Source organism: Nilaparvata lugens, chromosome 3 (genome assembly GCF_014356525.2).
Source record: "Nilaparvata lugens isolate BPH chromosome 3, ASM1435652v1, whole genome shotgun sequence".
Classification (NCBI taxonomy): domain Eukaryota; kingdom Metazoa; phylum Arthropoda; class Insecta; order Hemiptera; family Delphacidae; genus Nilaparvata; species Nilaparvata lugens.
Window position 1 is genome coordinate 81,970,831 of NC_052506.1, and position 24,024 is coordinate 81,994,854.

The 24,024-nt window shown below is 35.2% G+C and overlaps 1 protein-coding gene and 1 non-coding gene across 4 annotated transcripts in view; one reads left to right on the top strand and one right to left on the bottom strand.

Moving 5' to 3' along the window:
• LOC111044570 (ATP-binding cassette sub-family A member 2) overlaps window positions 1-24,024 on the top strand; it is a 149,398-nt gene that overhangs the window by 102,267 nt on the left and 23,107 nt on the right. For all 3 annotated transcript variants that reach the window (XM_039424783.1, XM_039424785.1, XM_039424784.1), the window contains 9 exons: window positions 1,598-1,713; window positions 3,579-3,723; window positions 5,158-5,284; window positions 8,592-8,749; window positions 12,261-12,380; window positions 13,708-13,827; window positions 17,079-17,276; window positions 20,300-20,434; window positions 21,538-21,737. In XM_039424783.1, coding sequence (XP_039280717.1) covers window positions 1,598-1,713; window positions 3,579-3,723; window positions 5,158-5,284; window positions 8,592-8,749; window positions 12,261-12,380; window positions 13,708-13,827; window positions 17,079-17,276; window positions 20,300-20,434; window positions 21,538-21,737 — 1,319 coding nt within the window. The remainder of the gene's footprint in view (window positions 1-1,597; window positions 1,714-3,578; window positions 3,724-5,157; window positions 5,285-8,591; window positions 8,750-12,260; window positions 12,381-13,707; window positions 13,828-17,078; window positions 17,277-20,299; window positions 20,435-21,537; window positions 21,738-24,024) is intronic.
• On the bottom strand, window positions 22,720-22,826 carry LOC120350739. Its single transcript, XR_005571009.1, has one exon. It is a non-coding gene; the product is annotated as a U6 spliceosomal RNA (small nuclear RNA).

The following is a 24,024-nucleotide window of genomic DNA, read 5'->3' on the forward strand; positions in this document are numbered from 1 at the left end:
CCGCCTTTAAATTTACAAAGAAAGATTGTATGAATGATAGCTTGAAAGGATACGTTCTTGTTTATAAAATCAGATAAATAGCACAGAAAAATGTCTATGCCGTACGAAAGACATATAAACAAATCGTATAGTGAAATTCACGTTATAGTCAGTGGAAGTGATAGGACAGCAGAATTAAAAATTTTCTGTTACCACCGCCTTTTATAGTATATAGCTATTATTTAAGTTATTCCGGTAAATCTGATCTGATATCAATTTTAGATCCTTGTCAATACTGAGTCTCTCAACTCCTTTCATAATTCTCCCAATTCTTTTAATGAAAAGCAAATAAATGAAAATTTATACGAATGTTCAGTTATGCTGTACGTTATGAATTAGCGCGTACATTCTCATTTGATGAATTATTATAGTCAACTCGAAAGATGAGATGGAAGATACAGTTTCCATCTCATCTTTCGAGTTGAATATAATTCCAATTCCAATTCCAATTTCTTTATTCCAATACAAAAACAATGTACAATATAGAACAGAATAATAATTATGGAATAATTATTTCCCCGCATGGACTGTTGATCCGTGCGCGGGGAAAGAGTACACAATCTATACAGGTAATACAAGTGCAAAAAAACAGTCAATAATTAATATTGATTCAAGCTTAACCTATAAATAAAAAAAAATATGTTAATTCCTGTAATGTATAAAATACAAACTGTATGAATGATGATTTACACAGCACAAGTACCCGACTCAGAATACTTCATCTCCTTGTGAGCTATCTGAACTGACGATTTAACAACCTTAAATAGAAAGTACAATATAAAAGCAGAATATAAATCATTGAAATAAATAAGAGAGGCATGAAGGGCTTGGAATACAAAATCACAAACTAGTGAGGTTTGTGGTTGAGCATGTGCCAACTGCTTCGTGTATATGGCGACTCCAGCAGCGCCGCGGCGGCCACCCGGCCGATTGAGCGGAGCCAAAAACCTACTCTCTTTTTGTAGGCGGCAGCACCAAGTTCTTCTGCATCTATGATTGTTTGTGGGAGGTTTCGATAAATCAAATGGGCAAGTAGAAAGGGATTACTGTTCAGTGACGTTAAGGTTGATCTGGGAAAGTTATATCAGTAATTTATTCCGTGTCTGGTTTGATAATCATGTTGTAAGTTTGTAAAGATATTGGTTTTATTTGTTTTTATAAATGTGAGGATGGATTTCAAGTAAAGCTGGCGGATATCCAGGACCTGGAAATCGGAAAAGAGCTGGTCTGACGAGTATCTGACTGGTCTCTTTAGAATAATTTTTATAAGGGCTCTTTGCGTGACAGCCAGAGGCTCAAGCACAACGGCCGATGCACCGCCCCACGCCACCACACCATATTGAAGCAGCGACTGAACATACGCAAAATACACACTCCTGCACTGATCCGCAGTGCATAATAATTTATCATAATGGGAAAAATCTATCAACACATTTTTAATCAATTATTTTTGCAACATTTATTCGCTCCTATCGAATTGTAATTTGTTAAATTATTTTATTATTGTAATCTTCAGTTTGTTGTGTGCTTTTGTAACCATGTTTTTGTTTTATTACAGTGTTGCTACCTGTTATCAGCCGGCCTGTGTGTGTTCATATTTCTGGTTTTTAACGAGCAAAACTATGTGTCATCAAGAAACTTGGCTGGTTTTGTTATTCTACTCACCTTCTACGGGTCAGTGGTATAAATACTTTAGTTTGTAATTAAATAAATAGGATTTATGGTGTAAAAATGTAGGCTATAGTTGTTAATTCTCCTGTATTGAGAAAGTGTGTGTGTGTTCGTTATCAAGGACAGTAGGTTCGTCGTCTGTGGATAGTAAAAAGTGAGCGAATGATTCTGTGGAAAATCAAAATATCTCATCCCCGAAATTCATAAGCTGATGTATTGTCAGCTGTGAAATATAAACACGATCCCTACATGGCACTAAGGGTACAACCACACTGAAAGTGGAGCGGAGCGTGACGTTGCGTGGCGTGGAGGAGCTTTGTGAACAAAATCATGTTAAGTAATGAGCTAAAACACACTGAAAGCGTCTACTCGCGGAGCGGAGCGTGGCGTCAAAATTTGAAACAAGCTGGTTTTTTTTGGAGCGTCTACAAGCGGAGCGTCAAAGCGTCAAAGTGAGAGGGCCCTACCAATGTACATACTAGTGGTCTACTCTTGTACATAATAATGCACTTGTTCTACTACATTTTCTCACCATCTAGTACACTAGTATATTTAATGCCCAAATTCCCCTGTAATGTATATTATTTGATTATTCAAAAGAGAAAACTCATCTATTGCACCTTGAAATAAAAAATACGGCTATTCTAATCCATATTCCATTCATATTTTTATGAACATTTAAAAATTCATCAATTCTCTCACCGTCTAGTAAATGTTGTGGGGGAAATTTGGTTCATATTTTTCCCCGTGCTGAACACGAGTCGTAGCTAATATCCAATACTTCAAGTAATTATTCTCACAAAGTAATGTCCGTGCAAACTTGGACAACGCCATTTTCTAGGCCTTTGACGCTTGACGCTCAGACGCTTCCTTTGTGTATCATGAACGCTCTGACCACGTCACGCCACGCTCCGCTCTAGAACGCCACGCCACGCTCCGCTTTCAGTGTGTTTGTACCCTAAGTCTATATAAAGTCAATCTGTAGAATTGTACGGACGTGACGTCAACCGTGATATTATTATTCAGTGAATCCAGCGACCATTTCAGTGATAAGTGAGGATTTTATTAAGTCAAGAAGTAAATTTATTTTTTAAGAAGGGAAAAACAAATGGACAAATTGCAATTGGTTTATTGATTTATTATACATGTCATGGATAGTGACGAGCACCATATCGACAATAGTCATACAATAATAGAAAAAACAAGATATTGAAACACAAAACACAATAATTGTACATAATAGAACAACTCTCATCATAAATAAATAAATCAAACACAAATAAATTATATCTAAGACCTAGACAACATTTATAACTAATGCAACATATATAATTATTTCTCTTGTAAAAAAATACATTCACGGAACAAAATGGCCTTTTTTCTTTTCAATGAAGATATACTTACAGAACATTGATAGAATAGTTATAAACTATAGTTTTCCCTAGTAAAATAAGTATTTCCCAAATAAAGTACTATAAAAACGTCAAAATAATGGACGTTATATCCTTATTATGGTCTTAAAATGTATGTATTCAGGGCTACTTATTTTTATTTATAAAATAACATCAATGTACCCATTTTTGAAAAGTTTTTGATATAAAATAACTGATTAATTTGTGTTTTTAATCTGTTATTTTATAATAAAAATGTATAATTTGATTAAAATTTAAAATTCATAAATCCTTATTATAGGCTTATTTATCTTAAAGGTCTATCTTTAATTAGTATTCGATTTTTGTGTCATCATTATTCCATTATTTGATGTTTGTGTTTTGTTATGCTCATATTCATTTAGATTTGTGATTTGTGATATTCCATTTATTGTGTTATTATTTATTAAATTATTTGCTGTTTGTGTTTTTTTGTAGGTGGTCGATAATTCCGCTGATGTACCCGGCGAGTTTCGTGTTCTCTGTTCCGAGTTTTGCGTTTGTGGGCTTGGCCTGTGCTAACATATTCATTGGCGTCATTACCACTGTCACAACTTTTGTGCTCGATGTATTTGAAGATGAAGTGAGTACAAGTCCACGTTATAATGGAAGTATTTCATTAACACTGGTGTTGCTACCTTTGTCTATCATTCGACAAAGCAGATAGTGCTATCCTTCTCTACAGAGTTGGTGAAAATCTTGGAAACAGCTTAATATTTATGTTATAAGGATAATTTGGCAATATGTTTCATTGGGGATCCTATTTGTATGAAAAAAGAACTACTTTTCTGTCGCTTCAAAATTTTGGTCCGTCATATTGAAACCGCCATCTTGAATCCAATTTCATTTTTTAAAATCGGTAGGATGTCATATGATACATGATTTCGATACAGAATCTCATGTGAAATGAACGGCGAAATCCGCACATCGATATCGCGAATTGTTTCAAAGTTATTGACATTTTCAAATATTAAGAATTCTTCAGGAAACCCTTACATTATCCACAAAAACAATTTGCTTGAAAATAAATATTTTGCCGACTAGAATGAACATTGAAATTGGTTAAGGTTTAATCGTGTCTACAATGTGTCACCTGGTCATATGGGACATATTTATGAATCATATATTTAGCCTATCTTATATTGATCAGGATTTTAGAGTTTTTAAATAAAAGTTTAATGAACAGTATTTTGTCTTTGAACAATCTTTGTCATCGAAAGAAAGATTGTTTATTTCATTTGTTGTTCATATTAACGTTAGCTTCTCTTTGTTTCTCTTTGTTTCTGCTTGTGCGACAGATAAAAATATGTACTTGAGATGGCTTCCCTTTATTCTCCCCATATGACCAGGTAACAAATAGTCTGCCAAGTATCAAAATAATCTACAATAAATTATACAGTAGTTTCAATTATTTTTCTAAAGATGGCTGCAATTAATCATTATAATTTACTTTATCGTGCATTTCTTACAACTTTATTATAGAATGTATTCTTAGAAAAATTTTAAACTGGTTTTAATTATTGTATCAATTGTTGTTTTTTTAAAAGGCAGAATAAAGTTTATTATTCATTTGCATAGTTATATATAGATTAAGTATTCTTCATAACAGTCGCGGAGACCTTCTAACCAAAATGGATTTGTGGAAAACAGTGGATTCTCAAACACCTTGAAACATTCACGCCCAAAAAATATTGTACCGGTTAATTTAATTTCAATTATTTGCCAAAAAATTGGACTCTCAACCACCTTGAAACATTCATTCCTTAACAATATAGTAGTGGTCAATCTGATTTAATAATTTGATTACAATTATTTACCAAAATGGATTTGTGGGGAAAAAGTGGATTTTCAAACACCTTGGGACATTCTCTCCCAAACAATATTTTACCGGTTAGTTTGATTTCAATTATTTACAAAATGGAAATTGCCAAAAAAGTGGATTCTTACATTCACTCTCAAACAATATAGTACCGGTTAATTTGATTTCAATTAATTAATTTGTTTAATTGAATTTTAGGACTTGAGAGCAGTTGATGACGTATTGAAGGAGGTGTTCCTCATATTCCCTCACTTCTGCTTGGGAGACGGCCTCATGAAGCTGGCAGCCAATCACATCTACTATGTTGCCCTACAACAGTACATAAGTAATTAACTATCCAAATCTAATTATTTTACTTGAAAATATCTAAAAAAAAATCCTATTAGATCCATTTTTAACACTATTATTCATGATCAAACCTTCAAGTAGCTTTTGATGTGAGTTATGTGTTTTTTGAAATTTCATCAACAGGATGAATAAAAAATGAAAGAGCCACCAAATTTGATACTTTTAGCAGTAGCTCAAAAATATCCATCCTCTTCTATTGGATTATGATGATTTGTATCCAATTTTTAAAAATACAAGTTTACAACTTATCAATGAACTATAAATGTAAATTTAGAAAAGTGTCATCTTCAAAAACGTGAGTCAACCAAGATAAATAAATAAGTATGTAATTAATAATCGATGGAAAACATGAATAAACTAACTCTAAAATGAGTGAAATCCATATAATAAGAGAGAGTAGGGTTGTGTTTGTTCGCATCAAAACATGTCAACTTGTGGATTGCATACCGGAAAAACGGGAATGATTTAGATATTCAAATTTTGCACATAGATTCTAAAAATATCTCGTGCACCTCGAAGACCGAATTTTAATTTTGCTTCTAGATTTTCCAGAATTAATGTTGAAATTTAAATCATGGGACATGAATTCATAACTATGTTCATATAGAACTGTAATCTAGAGCAAGGTACCTAGAATACGAATTCTAGGTACAATTCGAGAGACTACCTCTTCGAAACAGATGGTTAAAATTGGTAACTAAATTAATAGCCAGTCCAATTTTGTCAGGTTGACATCAAGTTGAGGAAGGTTTCTGAACAAGATTTGAGTTATATCACTTTATTATGTTAGTATCAAGTTATGATATGTTAGTATCAAGAATTTATCTATACTACTAGCCGTCAGGCTCGCTTCGCTCGCCATATCCGTCTAGCCAGGGGGCTCCGCCCCCTGGACCCCCGTCTGGATCGTCCAAGAATGAGATCAGCAGGCTCGCTTCGCTCGCCTGCATTTTTCATTTGAGCATTTTTATCATATGTTAGAACAATCCAGTCGGGGGTCCAGACTAAATGTCTGGCTAAACGGATATGGCGAGCGAAGCGAGCCTGACGGCTAGTAATATAATATTCCCAGGATTGAAGTAGCAGTGCCCAATCAATTTTTCCGCGATAAATGCATTTAAATCTTCAACTTGGTGCCAACCTAACAAAGTCAACTCAACTTAATGCCAACCTGACAAAATTATTAATTTAGTTGCCAGTTAACAACTGTTTCGAAGAGGTACTCTATCTAGATTATAGTTCTGTAGTAACATATGATATGGAAATTTCAATTATAATTAAGAGATTGGGAGAAGAAGAATATACATGCTAAAAAACGAACTTTAAACCCTTAAAAACAACCCTTAGAGTTAAAATATTGCCAAAAGATTTCTTAGTGCGCCTCTAAAGGGCCAACTGAACATACCTACCAAATTTGAACGTTTTTGGTCCGGTAGATTTTTAGTTATGCGAGTGAGTGAGTGAGTGAGTGAGTGAGTCAGTCAGTCAGTCAGTCAGTGAGTGAGTGCCATTTCGCTTAGGAAATAGCTGGCTTATACACATACGGGATATGAAAATTATGTTTGACGCATCATCACGTCTAAACTACTGGACTGAATTCAACTTTAAATTTTGCATACAGTTTCTTTACTTAATTAACTGAGGATGGTTCTATGCCAACTTCAAACTCTACAGTATTCTACTCAGTCAAGTTTTCAGTTTGTCAAGTTTCAAAATGGACCCTTGCGGAGCACGGGTTACCTGATCTTCATAACTATTATTTATAACTGGAAAATGAATTTCTTCATGAAGATGAATAATCTTCATAACTATTATTTATAACTAGAAAATTATATTGATGTTTTCCATGACGAACAGGGATTATGCCTAACCCCAGACCATTATATTTTCTGTTGTTACCTTGGCTGCAGTAAATTTGTAGAACTTGGATTTTCTCTACTCTCTAACTAGTCTATCAACTTCCTGCACACGTGATTTAAAAGCTGTAAGTCGGTCAGAAGTAGATGAAAAAGGTTCGCGCAAGAAGGTGTGAGGTTCGCGCAATCTCTGTTGTCTTCATTGATTCATACGGGCTTCACTCGAAAAGTTCACTTATTTCCGAGTTTGATTGATGTAGACGATCCGTATTATAGACTAGAAGGTAACACGTGCTCCGCAAGGTCCAATCAAAAACTTGACAAACTGAAAACTTGATTCACTGGAATCTTGAATTTCAAATAGGCCTTTAACCATCCTCGGTAAATTAAGAATCTATATGCAAAAGTTCAAGTTAATCAGTCCAGTAGTTCAGACGTGATGATGCAACATTCGTGAATTTCCTATACCATACGTGAATAAGCATATATATATATATATATATATATATATAATATATATATATATATATATATATAAAAAAGCGAAATGGCACTCACTCACTCACTCACTCGCATAACTAAAAATCTACCGGACCAAAAACGTTCAAATTTGGTAGGTATGTTCAGTTGGCCCTTTAGAGGCGCACTAAGAAATCTTTTGGCAATATTTTAACTCTAAGGGTTGTTTTTAAGGGTTTAAAGTTCGTCTTTTAGCATGTATAATCTTCTTCTCCCAATCTCTTAATTTATAATTGAAATTTCCATTTCATATGTTACTAAAGAACTATAATCTAGATAGAGTACCTCTTCGAAACAGTTGTTAACTGGCAACTAAATTAATAATTTTGTCAGGTTGGCATTAAGTTGAGTTGACTTTGTTAGGTTGGCACCTAGTTGAAGATTTAAATGCATTTATCGCGGAAAAATTGATTGGGCACTGCTACTTCAATCCTGGGAATCGCTTCGCTCGCCATATCCGTTTAGCCAGACGTTTAGTCTGGACCCCCGACTGGATTGTTCTAACATATGATAAAAATGCTCAAATGAAAATGCTCAAATGAATGCTGATCTCATTCTTGGACGATCCAGCCGGGGGCCCCTGGCTAGACGGATATGGCGAGCGAAGCGAGCCTGACGGCTAGTAGATTATAGATTAAGAATATCATTCGTGATCAACGGAATATTTATATGGAGGTGAACTGAAATCCGAGATGAAGTGAATTTCACCCATTTATTGCCCAGATTCTGCCTCTATTTGTATTGATGGAAATTTTGAATTGTAGCGCTCATCGAATTTCCATCTATCTGTTAACCCTGTTGTCAATATTTGCAGTAGCAGAAGTCTTCGAGGTGATTTACAGTATTAAATTTGAATTTTTGATTAATAATAATTATTTTATTTGATTCGATTGGTTTTTCCTGTTTCAGATATCGAAGTGGGAAATGAAATCTTCAGATGGGACTGCTTGGGCAAGAATCTATTCTGCATGTTTTTATCTGGCATTTTCTACTTTCTGCTGACTTTGGTGCTCGAATTCAGAGGTCTGCCTTTCTTGACAAGCAGTTCGGCTGGCGGTGCTAAGAATGTAAGATTTGTCTTATGTTTTACATATTTTTTCATGCATTTTCCATTCATTCAGTGTCCAGGTACACTCAGTATAAAATTAGATTTATTCATTCATGTACATCATCACACGTTGGCTCTTTAAGCTGGCCACTAACGGTTGAGCATGCATGCATGATATACATGCCACACAGTCGTCTTACATTGTCGTGTCATCACAGCTGTCAGGTTAGGTTTATATGTTCTCAATTTTTGTCGTTTATTTTTTACTAGCTTACTCGGCGAAATTCGTACCGACAAAAAGTCAATGTAGCTCATGTCACACTTGACTTTATTTGGTGAATCATGAAATTTATCTGAATATCAATATTTCCATTTACATCTCAATACGGACTTCCTATGTGTTTAGTTATGCAGCATTTATTATTCCGAGAACAAATTCTTCTCAATCAATTGGTAGTAATATCTATCAGTAAAGTGTTGAATTTAAAAAAAATAGATAAGTTAAATCAGTGTTTCAAAGATGAATTTAATATTTTTCTAGTTGTCGATTGTCAAAAGACAAACTATCATTCTAATACCAGTACACAATTTATCACAGGGTGACGTGTTTATTACAGCTGGTAACTTTAGATGCTAAATCATATTATCACAATATGATCTTGAATCATGATGATCATCTTTCCGTTCTCCGGTAGCCGCTCGGCTGATAATTTCGAAAACATGGGTCTGTAAAATGGATTAATAATTGATAATTATTAGCTCCCCTAATAAAATTTCTGGTCATAAACCATCCCCAATATTCACACAACATATCCCCAATGTTTCATGCCGTTCTGTCAAGTAGTTTTTACGTCTATAGGGAACAAACAAACAAACAAACTAACACACAAACATTCATTTTTACTTTCCTTGCCCTATTACCATAGGTAAGGAAAGTATTGCTTTCCAAAAAAAATTAAGGTACCCTAATTTCATGTTTTCTATACGTTTCAAGGTCCCCTGAGTCCAAAAAAATGATTTTTTGGGTGTTGGTCTGTGTGTGTGTATGTGTGTGTGTGTGTGTGTGTGTGTGTGTGTGTGTGTGTGTGTGTGTGTGTGTGTGTGTGTGTGTGTGTGTGTGTGTGTGTGTGTGTGTATGTCTGTGAACACGATAACTCCATTCCTAATTAACCGATTGACTTGAAATTTTAAACTCAAGGTCCTTATACCATGAGGATCCGACAATAAGAAATTCAATAAAATCTAATTCAAGATGGCGGAAAAAATGGCGGATAATTATTAAAAAAACATGTTTTTCACATTTTTCTCGAAAGCGGCTCTAACGATTTCCTTCAAATTCATACCATGGATAGCTATTTATACTATTCATAAGCACTATCAACTGGCATGAGTCTCATTTCTGGGAAAATTCCATGAGCTCCGTAATATTCTTGAGAAAAATGGCGGATAATGACTAAAAAGCCATGTTATTCACGGTTTTCTCGAAAACGGCTTTAACGATTTTCTTCAAATTTATACCATGTATAGCTATTCATAAGCCCTATCAACTGGCATGAGTCTCATTTCTGAGAAAATTGCAGGAGCTCTGTAATATTCTTGAGAAAAATGGCAGTTACCAAAAAACCATGTTTTTCACGATTTTCTCAAAAACGGCTCTAACGATTCCTTTCAAATTCATACCCTGTATAGTTATTTATCAGATCTATCAACTGGCATGAGTCTTTTTCCTGGGAAACTAATGGGCGTCCACCCCATCCTTGAGAAATGGACTTTGTAACCTCCATCTCGTGCATGTGGTAGGTAGGTAGCTACACAGTCATAGTCAAATCAGTCACAGTCAAAAGTACACAGTCATAGTCAAGATATTTCATCTGTAGAACAGCTGTTTTGACGACTTTAAAAAAAATCATTGAATTTCACAATTTACACGAAGGAAAAAGTACTCTGAAAACAATAATAATTATATATACACATATACAGTAGTCTGATCGTAGTTACAAATATGTTGCCGCCAATTGTCATTATGTTATTCCCCTAAATTATCCTCGTTTGAGAATGAGGCTTACAGTTCAATGAGCAAGGAAAGTTGTGTGAGTGTACCAAACCAGATTTTTATATATAGATTCGCTGCTCTATTTGAGGTTAAATTATTTTTCTGTCATCATAATTTGTAATTTTGCAGTGGTTTATTTATTGTTTACTGATGTAATATAGCATTGTATCCAAATAAAGAGTGAATTGTGTTTTTTTTTTTTTGCTCTAAATTTTGTAGAATTACGTAACATTCAATTAATGGTGATTCGAATTGAATATTTTTGTTCTTTCATCCAGTTTATCAACATTCAATATTTTAAATTCTTATTTTCTGTTTTTTTAGTGAAAATGGACAAAAATCCAGTAAAGTGAAATCATATCAAGTTCATCTCACATTATCATCCGCTCCATTACCCACGCACAAGCCTAGAGCTCATGTGGGCATCACCCTCAGAAAAAAACTTATTTTTGTCTTTTAAAATGTTATCTAAATTTGGGAGAGAAATAGTACAAGGGGTATCCTTAGTTTTTCTCTCCCATTCATTGCTTTCTTGTAAAAATAATGAATAAATAAAAAAGAGAAGATAATTGCTACATGTCAATGTCCATTCTCCATTGAAACTTTAAGACATCTTCATCTCCTAATTTCCTTAGTTAGATCCAATTCAAACTGTCAGCATTCATTATAGATAAATTCAATACTTGAAAGAATGATACATTGATGTTGTAAAATCCACTCAATTTGTTCAAAATCAATTCACTATACAAAACCAGGTTTCATGGCAGCACCTGCCATAGAAAAATATATTGTGGTATTTCTCCATAATTTATTGAAAGAATAAAGCCTGGTCTACACGCAACGATATATTGCACCAATCTGATCGGTGCCGACCATATTGTTACAATAATTGGAGCGTATAGACGGAAGATTGATCGCGATATATATCGGGGTTGAACGGTTGATCGAAAAACTTGATCAACCTGGCAACGATTGTACCAATCTGGCAAGATTGGAGCGACAGTTCGTAGTATGTAGACAGTGCTTCGATCAACTTATTTATCAAACTAAATTGCTCCGATCCTCTGTTCAATCCAGTAACCTACAAAGTCGTTGCATGTGGACGGAACGTCGATGTACAATTTATTGCAACGATGATTATTATTGCAATCAGATTGCTGCGATCATATCGTTGCGTGTGGTCCAGGCTCAAGACATTGATGTTGTCAATACTGTATTTGTTGAAAATCAATAAATTCAAATTACAGAACCAGGTTTCAGGCAACAACTGCCACATCTAAGTGAATCTCTTCAATGAAGAAATGTTACAGTTTATTCGGTCTTTGAATCTTCTTCATTCTTTTAACTTCTTACTTAATTCATGTACATTACAAGGAATTCCAATTAGTTGATGTTATGTTATTAAATGTTATGTTGATTCATGTTATTTGATTATATATGTATTCTGATGCTATGTTGATTAATAATTTATTTTCAGGTAGTTGTTAGTCCTGAGGACGGATTGGGCAAGGAAGACGAGGATGTGCGTGCGGAACGCATTCGTATCAATCAAAATCAAGCCATTGACGACATCCTAGTCATCAAAAATCTCACCAAGGTAACAGGCATACCATTTTTGTAATTACATAACATCGATAAAGTTAGTTTCCCCACAAACATTATTATGTTTCTGGCTTTGAGGTCTCTAAGGGTTCAACTGTGTTTTCTATCTGAAGGTTGACAATGCAACAGGTTGATGGGATCCGAAAGGGTTGTCCTATTGTTTATAAAGGTGGCAATATTTCTTCCTTCATACTTTTTCTTTTTTTATAGTAGTTGGAAAGTTTGGGAATCTGCAACTTGCGCCCAGCGGTCTGAATGTGTTTGCGGGCACTCATAGATTGAACGTAATAAAGTGAACGTCCGTGACGTCATCACGAGTGATGCCATTTCGCTCTCACTAGCAGCCGACATTACGTTCCCCGACTGAAGGAGCGAAATTCAAATTCACTACAGCATCCTAAGGATGCTTCAAGCAAAACACTACTGTATTATGACAACATATTAGCCTACTTAATGAGATACAGATTTCTAACCTGTAATTCCATTAGAATTGATAATAAAAGATTGGGCTAGAACCATGATTGTACGATCATTAAGAATCATCTTCAATGAATGATCACTGTCAAATTGGTTGAAACAACATATTGTCTCAATAATTCATTCTAATGTTTTGATTTTTCATTTCATATGTCTTTATGACAGATACAATGTGAAATAGAAAATTATTAATTTGAACCATTATACAGATTGAGTTCGTTGTTCAAAAAAATTGTCCCAATGCTTCATATTTTTTTTTAGAAAATCACAAAATGAACTAGACTCCATTACAAAAATTATCATGATATCTTAATCATGGTGTTTTATCTCTCCATTTTTTATTCCTTTTTATAAAAAAGTAAATTACGCAACCGAATGCTGCACAATTCAAATCAACCGCCGATTCAATCAAGCCTTAAAGTATCTAATGAAAAATGCAGGTGAGCGGAACAAGCCTGCTGGTCTTATATCTAATAATCTAACAGGTGGTCTAGTTTGAACGGATAAGGCGAATAGGGAGGAATGGTTTTTATACAGCAGACGGTTATCGAAAAGCATATATCCTTCCCATTTGACCGCTGGGTGCTACTTGTGTATGTCCGAAAGTTTGACCATTTTCTTGGTTTTGAGCCTTCCTTGTTGCTGTTGACTATAGAGAGCACGTTTCGGAGTGGATATTTTGTGGACTCATGAGACGTCCGTACCGGTCATATTTTTCAACCCCATACTGGGCGGTATAAGACTGCTATAAAGTAAGTACTATAAAAATGCTCATCACAGACCCTGAAGCCCAATCAAGTTTGCTCTGCATTGAATATTTTACTGAATTTGTGTATTGTTGTCAGGTATATTCGCGTTTCAAAGACTCTCGGCCGGCTGTAAACCAGGTTTGTGCCGGAATCAAGAGGGGAGAATGCTTTGGACTTCTTGGTCTCAACGGTGCCGGAAAAACTACCACCTTCAAGGTAATCATTCTTCATTCCATTATAATAGTAGTTTATAAGTGGGTTATCTCAAAAGTAAGTTGCACTATTAAATAAGAAATATAATAACGCACAGAATTTGTTTAAGTGGTTTTATTTAAGAAACTACATGTATAAGTTATTTTTCTACATAATCTCTTTTAATTCCAATACATTTTTGGTATCGTGGTATAAGTTTTTTTTAATCTAGTTTCATACCATTCTGCCGCCAAACTGGTTAGCCATGTTCTGAACTTTTTGTTTGTTATTTTGTTCGTTTGCGAAGCGTCTTCCCCCAAGTTGTTGTTTCAGCTGTGGAAACAAATGAAAGTCGAGATGAGGGGAGTATGATGGTTGTTCGAAAACATCCCATCCCAACCCTTCAAGCATTTTCTTCGACAATGTTCGGGATGAGTGAAGTGGATCGGCGGCCGCTTCGTTGTTCTGCCTTCAATAAATGATTGGCGCCAACGAGAAACCATTTGCCTCGACATAACGTTTTCACCGTACGTACTGCACAACTCATGATGAATTTCAGTTGCATTTTTATTTTGCCGTTAAAAACCTAATCACACTGCGTACTTCGCAATCGGCGGTAAGAGTAAGTGGTAGCTCCATAGTGTTTTGGTCGCAACTGGCAAATAAGTCATGGCCACAGTATACATACAGTATGGAAACTTGGCTAGTACACTGGCGCAAAAATCCGCCATCTTCTTAGGAAGTTCCAAATTGTAATAGTATTGATGGGAGGTTCGGATCACTTTACTGATCCGGATCAATTGATCTCGTTCACTTGTCGGTGCTCAGACGACAGTATAGGCGGAGTTTCGGGTTAACATCTTTCCGAAACGCCCTGGCTGCTGTCTGAATGCCCTTGGCTCCGTCGGGGACATTTTGGCAGTGGCGCGGGCTTTTTCCAAGCCTTCAGGTAGCTGAGAGGACACGTGCGGGCCTTCTGGTCCACGTACCGCCGGAACTGGGCGTCTGTGGTGAGGCAGTTTGTCTCTCCATTGGCGTCCAGGCTAAACTCCTCAATGATGCCCCCCTAACTATTGGCAGTGGTGCTACGGACCCTGAGCCGTTTTTTGGTATGATGCAAATCAGGTACACAAGGGATTAGGTGAGGTTCACCGGACCGGAGGGTCTACACATGATCTCGTTCACTGCCGCGAGCCAATCAGAAGACCAGGATTGGAACCTCCTAAGGTCACGTGACGTGTCTAGTATTTGCGCCATGTAAAAAGCATTGGTTAGATAGACGTTTGATTGACAGTTTCCATTCTGTACCTATTCTGTGTCATGACAGCTTCTTAGAAATTTTACAGTGCTACCATAACATCCAGACGAAAGCTCCCTGCGAATCCCAGACGTCTCCTGCCAACTGCGCAGATATTCAATTCAATACAATTCAATTTTCATGTTTTGCATCGTATATAATACAATATTAACACAAGTCATAAACATCACATCATAAATACATTACATATGTTACTACAATATTTATATAATATAGTCTAAATCATTGAAAAAATAAGCTAATATCACAGATGGAATTGAAGTTAGATGAACCAAAAAACAGTGGAATCAAAAGTCTCGAATTCTGAAAAGTTGCAGATCATAGAATTAAGTGGCATTTTTAGTTTTTAATTAACCATAATTCAATTTATTACTTGTAATGGCTAAACAATGGTAAGCAAAGACAATAGTCACATACATTCAAATTTCAAAGTAACATTCATTTACAAAGTAAGACTAGATAAATTTTTAAAATTGTGAGAAAATAATATTTGAAAACTTATAAATAATATGTCAGTTACAACTGATACTTATATAGAAACAATAAAATCTGGAAACATTAACATTGCACTCGAAAGTAACTATAGATTCTTAATACATTTTTCCAGTCTTATTTTGTTTTTCTCTAATCAGTTTATTAGGGATTGCCAACTATAGGGACACTGGGCTATCAACCAGATTTTCAGTCTTGTCCTGAAAACTGTCAGTGTTTGAGCCTCTTTCAAGTGGTTCGGCAACGAATTAAATACTTTGTTAGCCATATGCTGTGAGCTGTGAGCTAGATTTGTAAAAGGTCGTTCTGTGTGGCTCAACTCAACGCACCTCTGGATCTTGTGTTATGACTATGGATATTTGACCCTGTTGTCCAATTTGTCTTGTATTTGAAGGCACAGATAGATACATAATATATATAAAGAGCAGGGACAGTCATTATTGCTGCTGATCGGAAGAGATAACGGCATGAGGACCTCGGTGGCTTTCTAAATATAATTCGAAATATTCTCTTTTGTGCCCTAAAGGCCGGCAGAGAGTTTCTTGAGCCCCCCTAAAGAAGTATTCCATAGTACAGTAGAGGCTCGAAATATCCATGGTAGGCAGTGACAACTGCCTCTCGGTCGAGCATACTAGAAATCCTTGACACCAGAAAAGCTGCAGAATTCAGTTTTTTCAGGAGTGAATCAATAAAGAAATAGTGCAACTTACTTTTGAGATGACCAGAGTACAACAGTTTTATGATAAGGGTCTTTAACGCACGAGTTAGATTTACAGTTGACACAAGTAAGCGAGCAAACGCAAGACCATTATAAAACTGTCGTATACACTATTTTATCTACGACCACTCAAGTAAAGGATCACAGTGTTAACTTGTAAGGCTAGAAATCAACCAACTAGCCTATATAGTAAGAAGATTGAAATAACAATAGGTGGAAAGCTATTCAGAGAGAGTGAACAATAAACTTGAAATTCTGAAAAGAAGACAAACTGATAACTTGATGAAATGAGAACTAGACTAACTGAAAACTTGATAAAATGAAAACCGAAAAATTGTCGAAATAAAAACTAAAATCTAGACGAATTGAAAATTCAGTTTGAGAAAAATAAAACTGAATACTTGATTTAGTGGAAACTTGACAAATTGAAACCTGCTCCCAGCAACAAAAACCGTGTTTCAATGTTGATGCCACCAGAATCGAAAATCGTGTTATAATTTTCAAATCGTTGCATGAGGTCCTCATTATAGTATAGTTTTGAAATCCTTGCAAGACTCCTGTTTTATGGCATTGATTATAACTTGGTCCTAGATAATAATTATTATAATTCATTTATGACAATACTGAAACACTGAAATATTGTCTAGAAGTATCACGAGTTTAACGTCATTCATAACACTTTCAACGCTTAATGTAAGATAACTTTCAACTTGGCTTGTAACAGAGGTGCATGTTTCGCTGCCGTAGATGCTAACGGGCGCGCTGAGGCCGAGCGGAGGTGACGCTCTGATTGGAGGATGCAGCGTGTCACGTGACCTGGACAGGGTGCGCGCGCAGCTCGGCTATTGTCCGCAATTTGACGCATTGGATCCTTTGCTCACACCCCGCGAACATTTGGTTTTCTACGCGCGGCTTAGGAATGTGCCTAGTCGGCAACTGCAGTCGGTTAGTAACTTTATTCAACCTACATCCAATCTAATTATATTAGATGAAATCCACGTTATAAAGTCGGTGGAAATGGTAGGATGGCATAGTTTTGCAGTTTCATATTACTACCGCCTTTTATAGTAGATAGTAGTATAGACCGAGTCAGTGTTGTCTAGTCCTCAAACTATAGGGTGTCGCAAAAGTAAAGTGCCAAGCTTTGGGAATAGGTTTTAAGGGCCAAGACAAAGAGAAAAAGTGGAATAATTTTTTTTTCCTAAAACGCTTCGTTTACGAGATATTCGCCATTTTTTATTTTTAACAAAATCATTTTTATCATCAAAGGTTTCCAACAGATCGCTATAGAAATCGGTAGGTATGTTCAAATAAGAGATGAACCCTAGAAAAATATTCAACTTTGTCCAATTCGAAAATTCAAAATGGCAGCCACTTTAAACTTTCAATCCAAAATTGCGGAAGAACGGTGATAGATAGAGAAATTTACCAAGAACAATTTTTTTTAGGAAATTTTATTTACAATCAGTCAACACCAAAAAATGAGAATCGGACAAAGCATAACAGAGATACAATGAAATGTGTGCTACGAGGCAGCTAAACATCAATTAGTTCTAAATAGCAAGGAAGCCTACCAGTCTGTATTAATATCAAATTATGATTTTTTTTTCTATCCAAACACAAGAAAATCACAATTTGATGTTAATACAGACTGGTAGGCTTGCTTGCTATTTAGAACGAATTGATGTTTTGCTGCCTCGTAACACACATTTCATTGTATCTCTGTTATGCTTTGTCCGATTCTGATTTGATAGAAATGATTTTGTTAAAAATACAAAAAGTCGAATATCTCGTAAACGAAGCGTTTTAGGAAAAATATTTATTCCACATTTTCTCTTTGTTTTGACCCTTAGAACCTATTATTTTTACCTTTGGGACACTCTGTATGTCGTCTAGTCGATTGTCCAGGACTAGTAACAACTGCTGTTCTGACTTGGTCTACATTTTTGGGAGTACGAACTGAACGGGGAGGACCAGGTGGTTTCTTCTTCATCACAGAACCAGTACTTCTAAACGCTGCAACCCATCGGAGTACAGTATTTCGATCAGGCACTGCACCTCGACGTCCAACTCTAAAATATTGACGGACAAGAGTTGCACTGTGACTACAGATTCATTGTTTCTAAAATCGATAACGATTCAATAAACTTTATAGTAACTGTTCACGTTTGATTTTATCTTTACACCCACCCAATCTGTTGGTTATTACCCGGCGCCTCCACCAAATATATGAGCTTGATAGGACGCCTCCACCAAATATACCTGTATGTTTCCAGCTGTGCCTAGTGTAAAGTTGTGTGTATATTTTTGGCTTCAAAATTTTCTGAAATAACTTAATTTATTCAAAGTGTGGTGATATTAAGTGCAATATTTGACTATAATTTGGTATTTTAATCATTCTAAATTCAAAATTTCTAGCTCATATATATTTTTCGACAGAAATTGAACTTAACTTTCCTCAGTAAGAACATAACCTATTTTTCGGGCATTTTACTATTTATCAAAATTTGGGAACAGAATAGTTTTGGGCTATGCCTGTTGTTCTATCCCGATCATATTCATATGATTTGGTATTGTATCAACAAATAAATAAATATGTAAGCTAGCGAGGAGGACCTCTACCAAATATGTGACGGGGTGAAAGAAACTATATGTAATTACGATAAAGAAAGACTGAAACTAAAACCAACAGATTGGGTGGGTGTAAAGATAAAATCAAACATGAACAGTTACTATAAAATTTATTGAATCGTTATCGATATAATATTATTCACATACAGGTATAGGATTTCGGGGTTGAATAAACAATAAAAATTACTCATTAAAAATAATATTAAGGGCTACTCGCTTTGCTGTAATGAATCAATTTTTGTGGTAAATGAAATCAATAAAAGAAATCTCAACAAAAGAAAACACCTACCTTTTCGAAGATGGTTTCCTGCTTGGCAATCACTGATAATTCGCGACGTTAAATTATTATTCAAAAATCAAAATAACTGAACTAGTGAATCGGGTTCAGATCCTTTCTCATTTAATAATACAATTCTCTTTGAACTGCCCGAACTGCGACAGGAAAACTGTATTATATATAAGCAATATCTATCCTCTTCGCCAGATCAGCCGGACTTACTGACAGTCCTATCAAAACTAGCTTTGCCCCAAATAGATAATTTTGGGGTATAAAAAACTATCAGTCAATGCCAAACATGAAGCCATTTCGAGTAAAATAATAATATTTTTCTATCTATCGCAGAAACACAAGTTTGTTATTAAAAGTAGAGAGAAGCTACAGTCAAAAAACAATCTCTCTGTCGATGACAGATGATTGTCCAATGAATTTATATTTATAACTCTAAAATCCTGATCAATATGAGATAAATATATTATGATATACGGTATATGTCCCATATGACCAGGTGACAATATCCTACGATTCTGCAACGGAGTAGAAGTATAGAGCTATCTGTTTTGTCTGATGAAAGACAAGAATGGTCTTAAAACGTTTTAAAACGTAGATCTCGCTACATAGTTTTACATATTCTTGTAACAATGTTGCTGATAAAGAAAATTTCATGGAATAATTAATTTTTAATCCAGTGAAGTTAGCAGTTTTTGGCAACAATGCTTGATTTTATCTTTTCCCAATAAACGATAAATGATCAAATGAAGATCTTGTCCAATAATTTTAGGATTCTTTCTTGTTTTTATTGTGTTATATTTAATAAATGATCAAGTGAAGATCTTGTCCAATCATTTTAGGACTTTGTCTTGTAAACTTTGTGTTATATCTATTGTATATTGTATTTCCTAATTGTATTTTTGTGTGTTGTGATTGTTACAGGATCTCCTACATACCTAGGGTCAGGTCTAGTAGTATATAGAAAGTCCTGATGGTTTTGAATGTATGTTTCTATTATAATTGTCATGAATTGAATTAAATTGTTATTGATTAATTATTTTTTCTACAGGTGGTGGATGCCAGTCTAATGAAGCTGGGTTTAGGTCATTATTCGGACAGATGCGCCGGCACGCTATCTGGTGGCAACAAACGGAAGCTCTCTACTGCCATTGCTGTACTTGGCAATCCTCCTGTCATATTCCTTGTAAGTATTTTGTAATGAGGAAATAATTATAAACAACTACCGGAAAACATCATCATCCGTCCCATTGCTCCCGCACAAGCTTGGAGCTCATGTGGGAGTCACCCTCTGCAAAAAATGAGCATTAACAAGAATTCTTTTAGTAGTTCTGTGAACAGTAGGCCTCGCGCAGTTATAAACCACAGCCTCCTCTTATACTGTCCATCAGAGTAAATCTTGTCGGTATGTTGTGTCGGTGAGATATCGGTGTAAAAAAGGCTAATGGCTGTTGGGTTAGTGTATCACAAAATGCTTACATCAAAAGATAATCTCCTTCAAGACATACTAGCAACAGGTCAGCCAAAGTTGAAAGCAGAAAAAGGTCGAGAGAAAATACGATGTTACTTTCAGTTATTAATTGCATGCGTCATTGCATGCAATTAATAATTCACGCGACAGCTGATTTATGATGAATAATTCAATAGTCTGTCTCATTTTTACGGTAATATTGGCGTTTGAAGGAGACTTTTTCCTTTTGTATTATCCTGAAAATACAAAATTTCGAAAAACCTTATGTATACGTCGACGCGAAATTCAAAAAGGAAAATTCCTTTCAAATTTCATGAAAACCTAGTACTGCATTTCGCCGTGAATGCGGAACATATAAACACTATTAGTTCTGTGAACAGTAGACCTCATGCAGTTTCCTCATCCACAAGTACCTGATTGAAAATATAGACCTTATGGAAATACAGCAATAGACTTGGTTCTCCACATATCTGTGTAATCACTTGTCAGCTGATTTATGGAGAATAATTTTATAGTCTGATATCTACACTAATATTGGCGTATGAAGGAGGCTCCTTTTTCCTTTTATATTATCCTTGAAATGCAAAATTTCCAAAAACCTTGTGTATACATCGACGCGCAGTTAAAAAGGAATATTCTTGCCAAATCGCATACAATTCTAACAACGCGTTTGGCCGTAAATGCGTTATATACATACAGACAAAAGAAAATCCGAGTTAAAACATAGACCTCACTTCGTTCGGCCAATAAAGAGAAATGCAAAACCGTCGACTTGAATCTCGGTCAATGATTGTGATAAATTTGTGCTTGTGTGACAGGACGAGCCGACGACAGGCATGGACCCGGTGGCCCGTCGCTTCCTTTGGCAGTGTGTACAGCGACTGACTCGCGAGGGAGGCCACAGTGTCGTGTTGACGTCACACAGCATGGAGGAGTGTCAGGCGCTCTGCACTCGCCTCACTGTCATGGTCAACGGCCAGTTCAAGTGTCTCGGCTCCAGTCAACATCTCAAGAACAAGTGTCTCGGCTCCAGTCAACATCTCAAGAACAAGTCAGTCATCACATTCACCACAGTTTAGGTTAAATTTAAAGTAATTATAATTTACTTATAAAAATGAAAAAGTTTCTACAGATGGAAATTACTGAGATATTGCAATTATTATTCAAATGCTAATGAATTAATTATTATTATTAAACGAAAATCCAAATTAAATATTGCAATTCACCCCGAAGACTTCTGCTACTGCAAATATTGACAACAAGGTAAACAGCTAGATGGAAATTCGATGAGTGCTACCATTCAAAAGTTATTTGACAGCCCGGGAAAAAGTTTCTATTTATTTGATCGAGAGAATTAAGTTACCTAGACTGAAACTCGCCATTCTCCAATCTTTTACTCATAACTAGCAGGAAGCCCGTGCTCCGCAAGTGTTTAAAACATGACAAACTGAAAACTTGACGTAATGAGATATTTGATAAAAGGTTGCCTTTACATCATCAAATAATATTTTTGACCATATATTTGATGGAGTATAATATGACCGTGCATTTGGGCCCTGAGGTATGGCAGATATATTGAAAATATATTAACGATAATTACGTATTTATTATTTATTCATTTATACAATAAGTACATTATCAAAATGATAGGGAGAGGAAAAATAAGGTAACCTTGTGCTATTCCTCTCCTAAATTCAGTTAACACATAGTCCAAAATAGGTTGAGTCTTGTAGTTCTTCAATTCACAAAATTTTCATTCCTCAAGTATTTTCACAAAGTAGATTTTCAAATGTAGATGCTTCAAAACTAAACATAGAAGAAATATTTCACATTATTATAACTAAAATAGGAAATATTCACATATTAAAAAATGCTTGACAAATTAAAAACTATTTTAATTCTAGAATAATTCAATTTATTCTAAAAATTCATTAAAAATTGAAATTGATAAATTTGAATAATTGTCAAATTAATTTACAATTTTTTATCAAAAGTGCCAAAAAAATGTGGAACGCTTCACGATTTTGCGTGTCATCCTTGCGCAGGGGCCATGCTAATCTTCTCTGTATCGTTCCAATTTTAGTATATGTACTGCCGAAGCAAGTACGAGAACAAACGTCTCCAATCGGGTATATATGCAGAACGACAATCGGAGAACTCACAAACAATCCCACACAAATAGACATCTGTTTCAACTTGCATATTCAATACCGTTCTCAAGCCAATCTGATTTGTTATTTTGATAAAATGGTGATGAAATGTTGTTAGTATCGAATTATGAAATAAAAATTGAAGATAAATGACTAATTGATTTGTAAATTGGAGTTAAATATTGCTAACTCTCGCATATTAAAGAGTGGTGGATGGCGTTGTAATGGCGGACAAGCTTCCAGCTGACGCCGCCAGGTAGCGCTACGCTTTGTCTCTAAAGGGATGAACACTGAACCGCTGAAATTCAAAAGTTTTTTCAATTCAATTCATGTAGTTTTTATTTTAATTTTTTTTATTAGATTTTCAATTCAAAATGTTTATATAATCTTTTTTTGTGAATAAGTATGATAATTTAGGATGTATTCACGGGCGCCGACTTATCAAAACCTTTAGATGGGCTCAATAATAATTGTTCGGTGTTCTGGTTTGGGGGATGGAGATTGGTACTTCTAACATTGACATTAATTATAATGTAAATAAAGTTGATGGAATGGAGATGACAAGGGTATTTCAAAGTTATCAAAATGTTATTTCCCGTTTACAATAATAATTGGTCGAACTATTTTGGGTCTCATGGAGTCGGCGTCAGTGAATTTATCTATATAGAAATGCTGATCAATTGAAGGGAACCAAAATTCTTGTATATAGCTATTTTGGACTCAAAATTATGTGTGAATTAAAAGATAACTTGACATACGGTAATCTCTGGACTCTTTATTTTTAACTAGCAGCAGAGAAAACTCCTATAATTCTGTAACTCTTGTAATTCTGTGCTAGCAGGTAACCCGTGCTCCGCAAGGGTCTAATTAAAAACTTGACCTACTGAAATCTTGAAGAATTAAAAATAGGCCTATAACCATCCTCGGCAAATCAAGAATCTATGTACAAAATTTCAAGATAATCAGTTCAGTAGTTCAGACGTGATGATGCGTCAAACATAATTTTCCTATCCCGTATGAGTATAAGCCAGTTCTTTCCTGTATTATAACTATAGATTCATTGATAAACAAAGAAAAGACCTACAATGTGGGTAGATACAAGAGGCTTTGACTAAAATTGCTTCAGTAATAATCTATAATATAATAGAGGAAAGA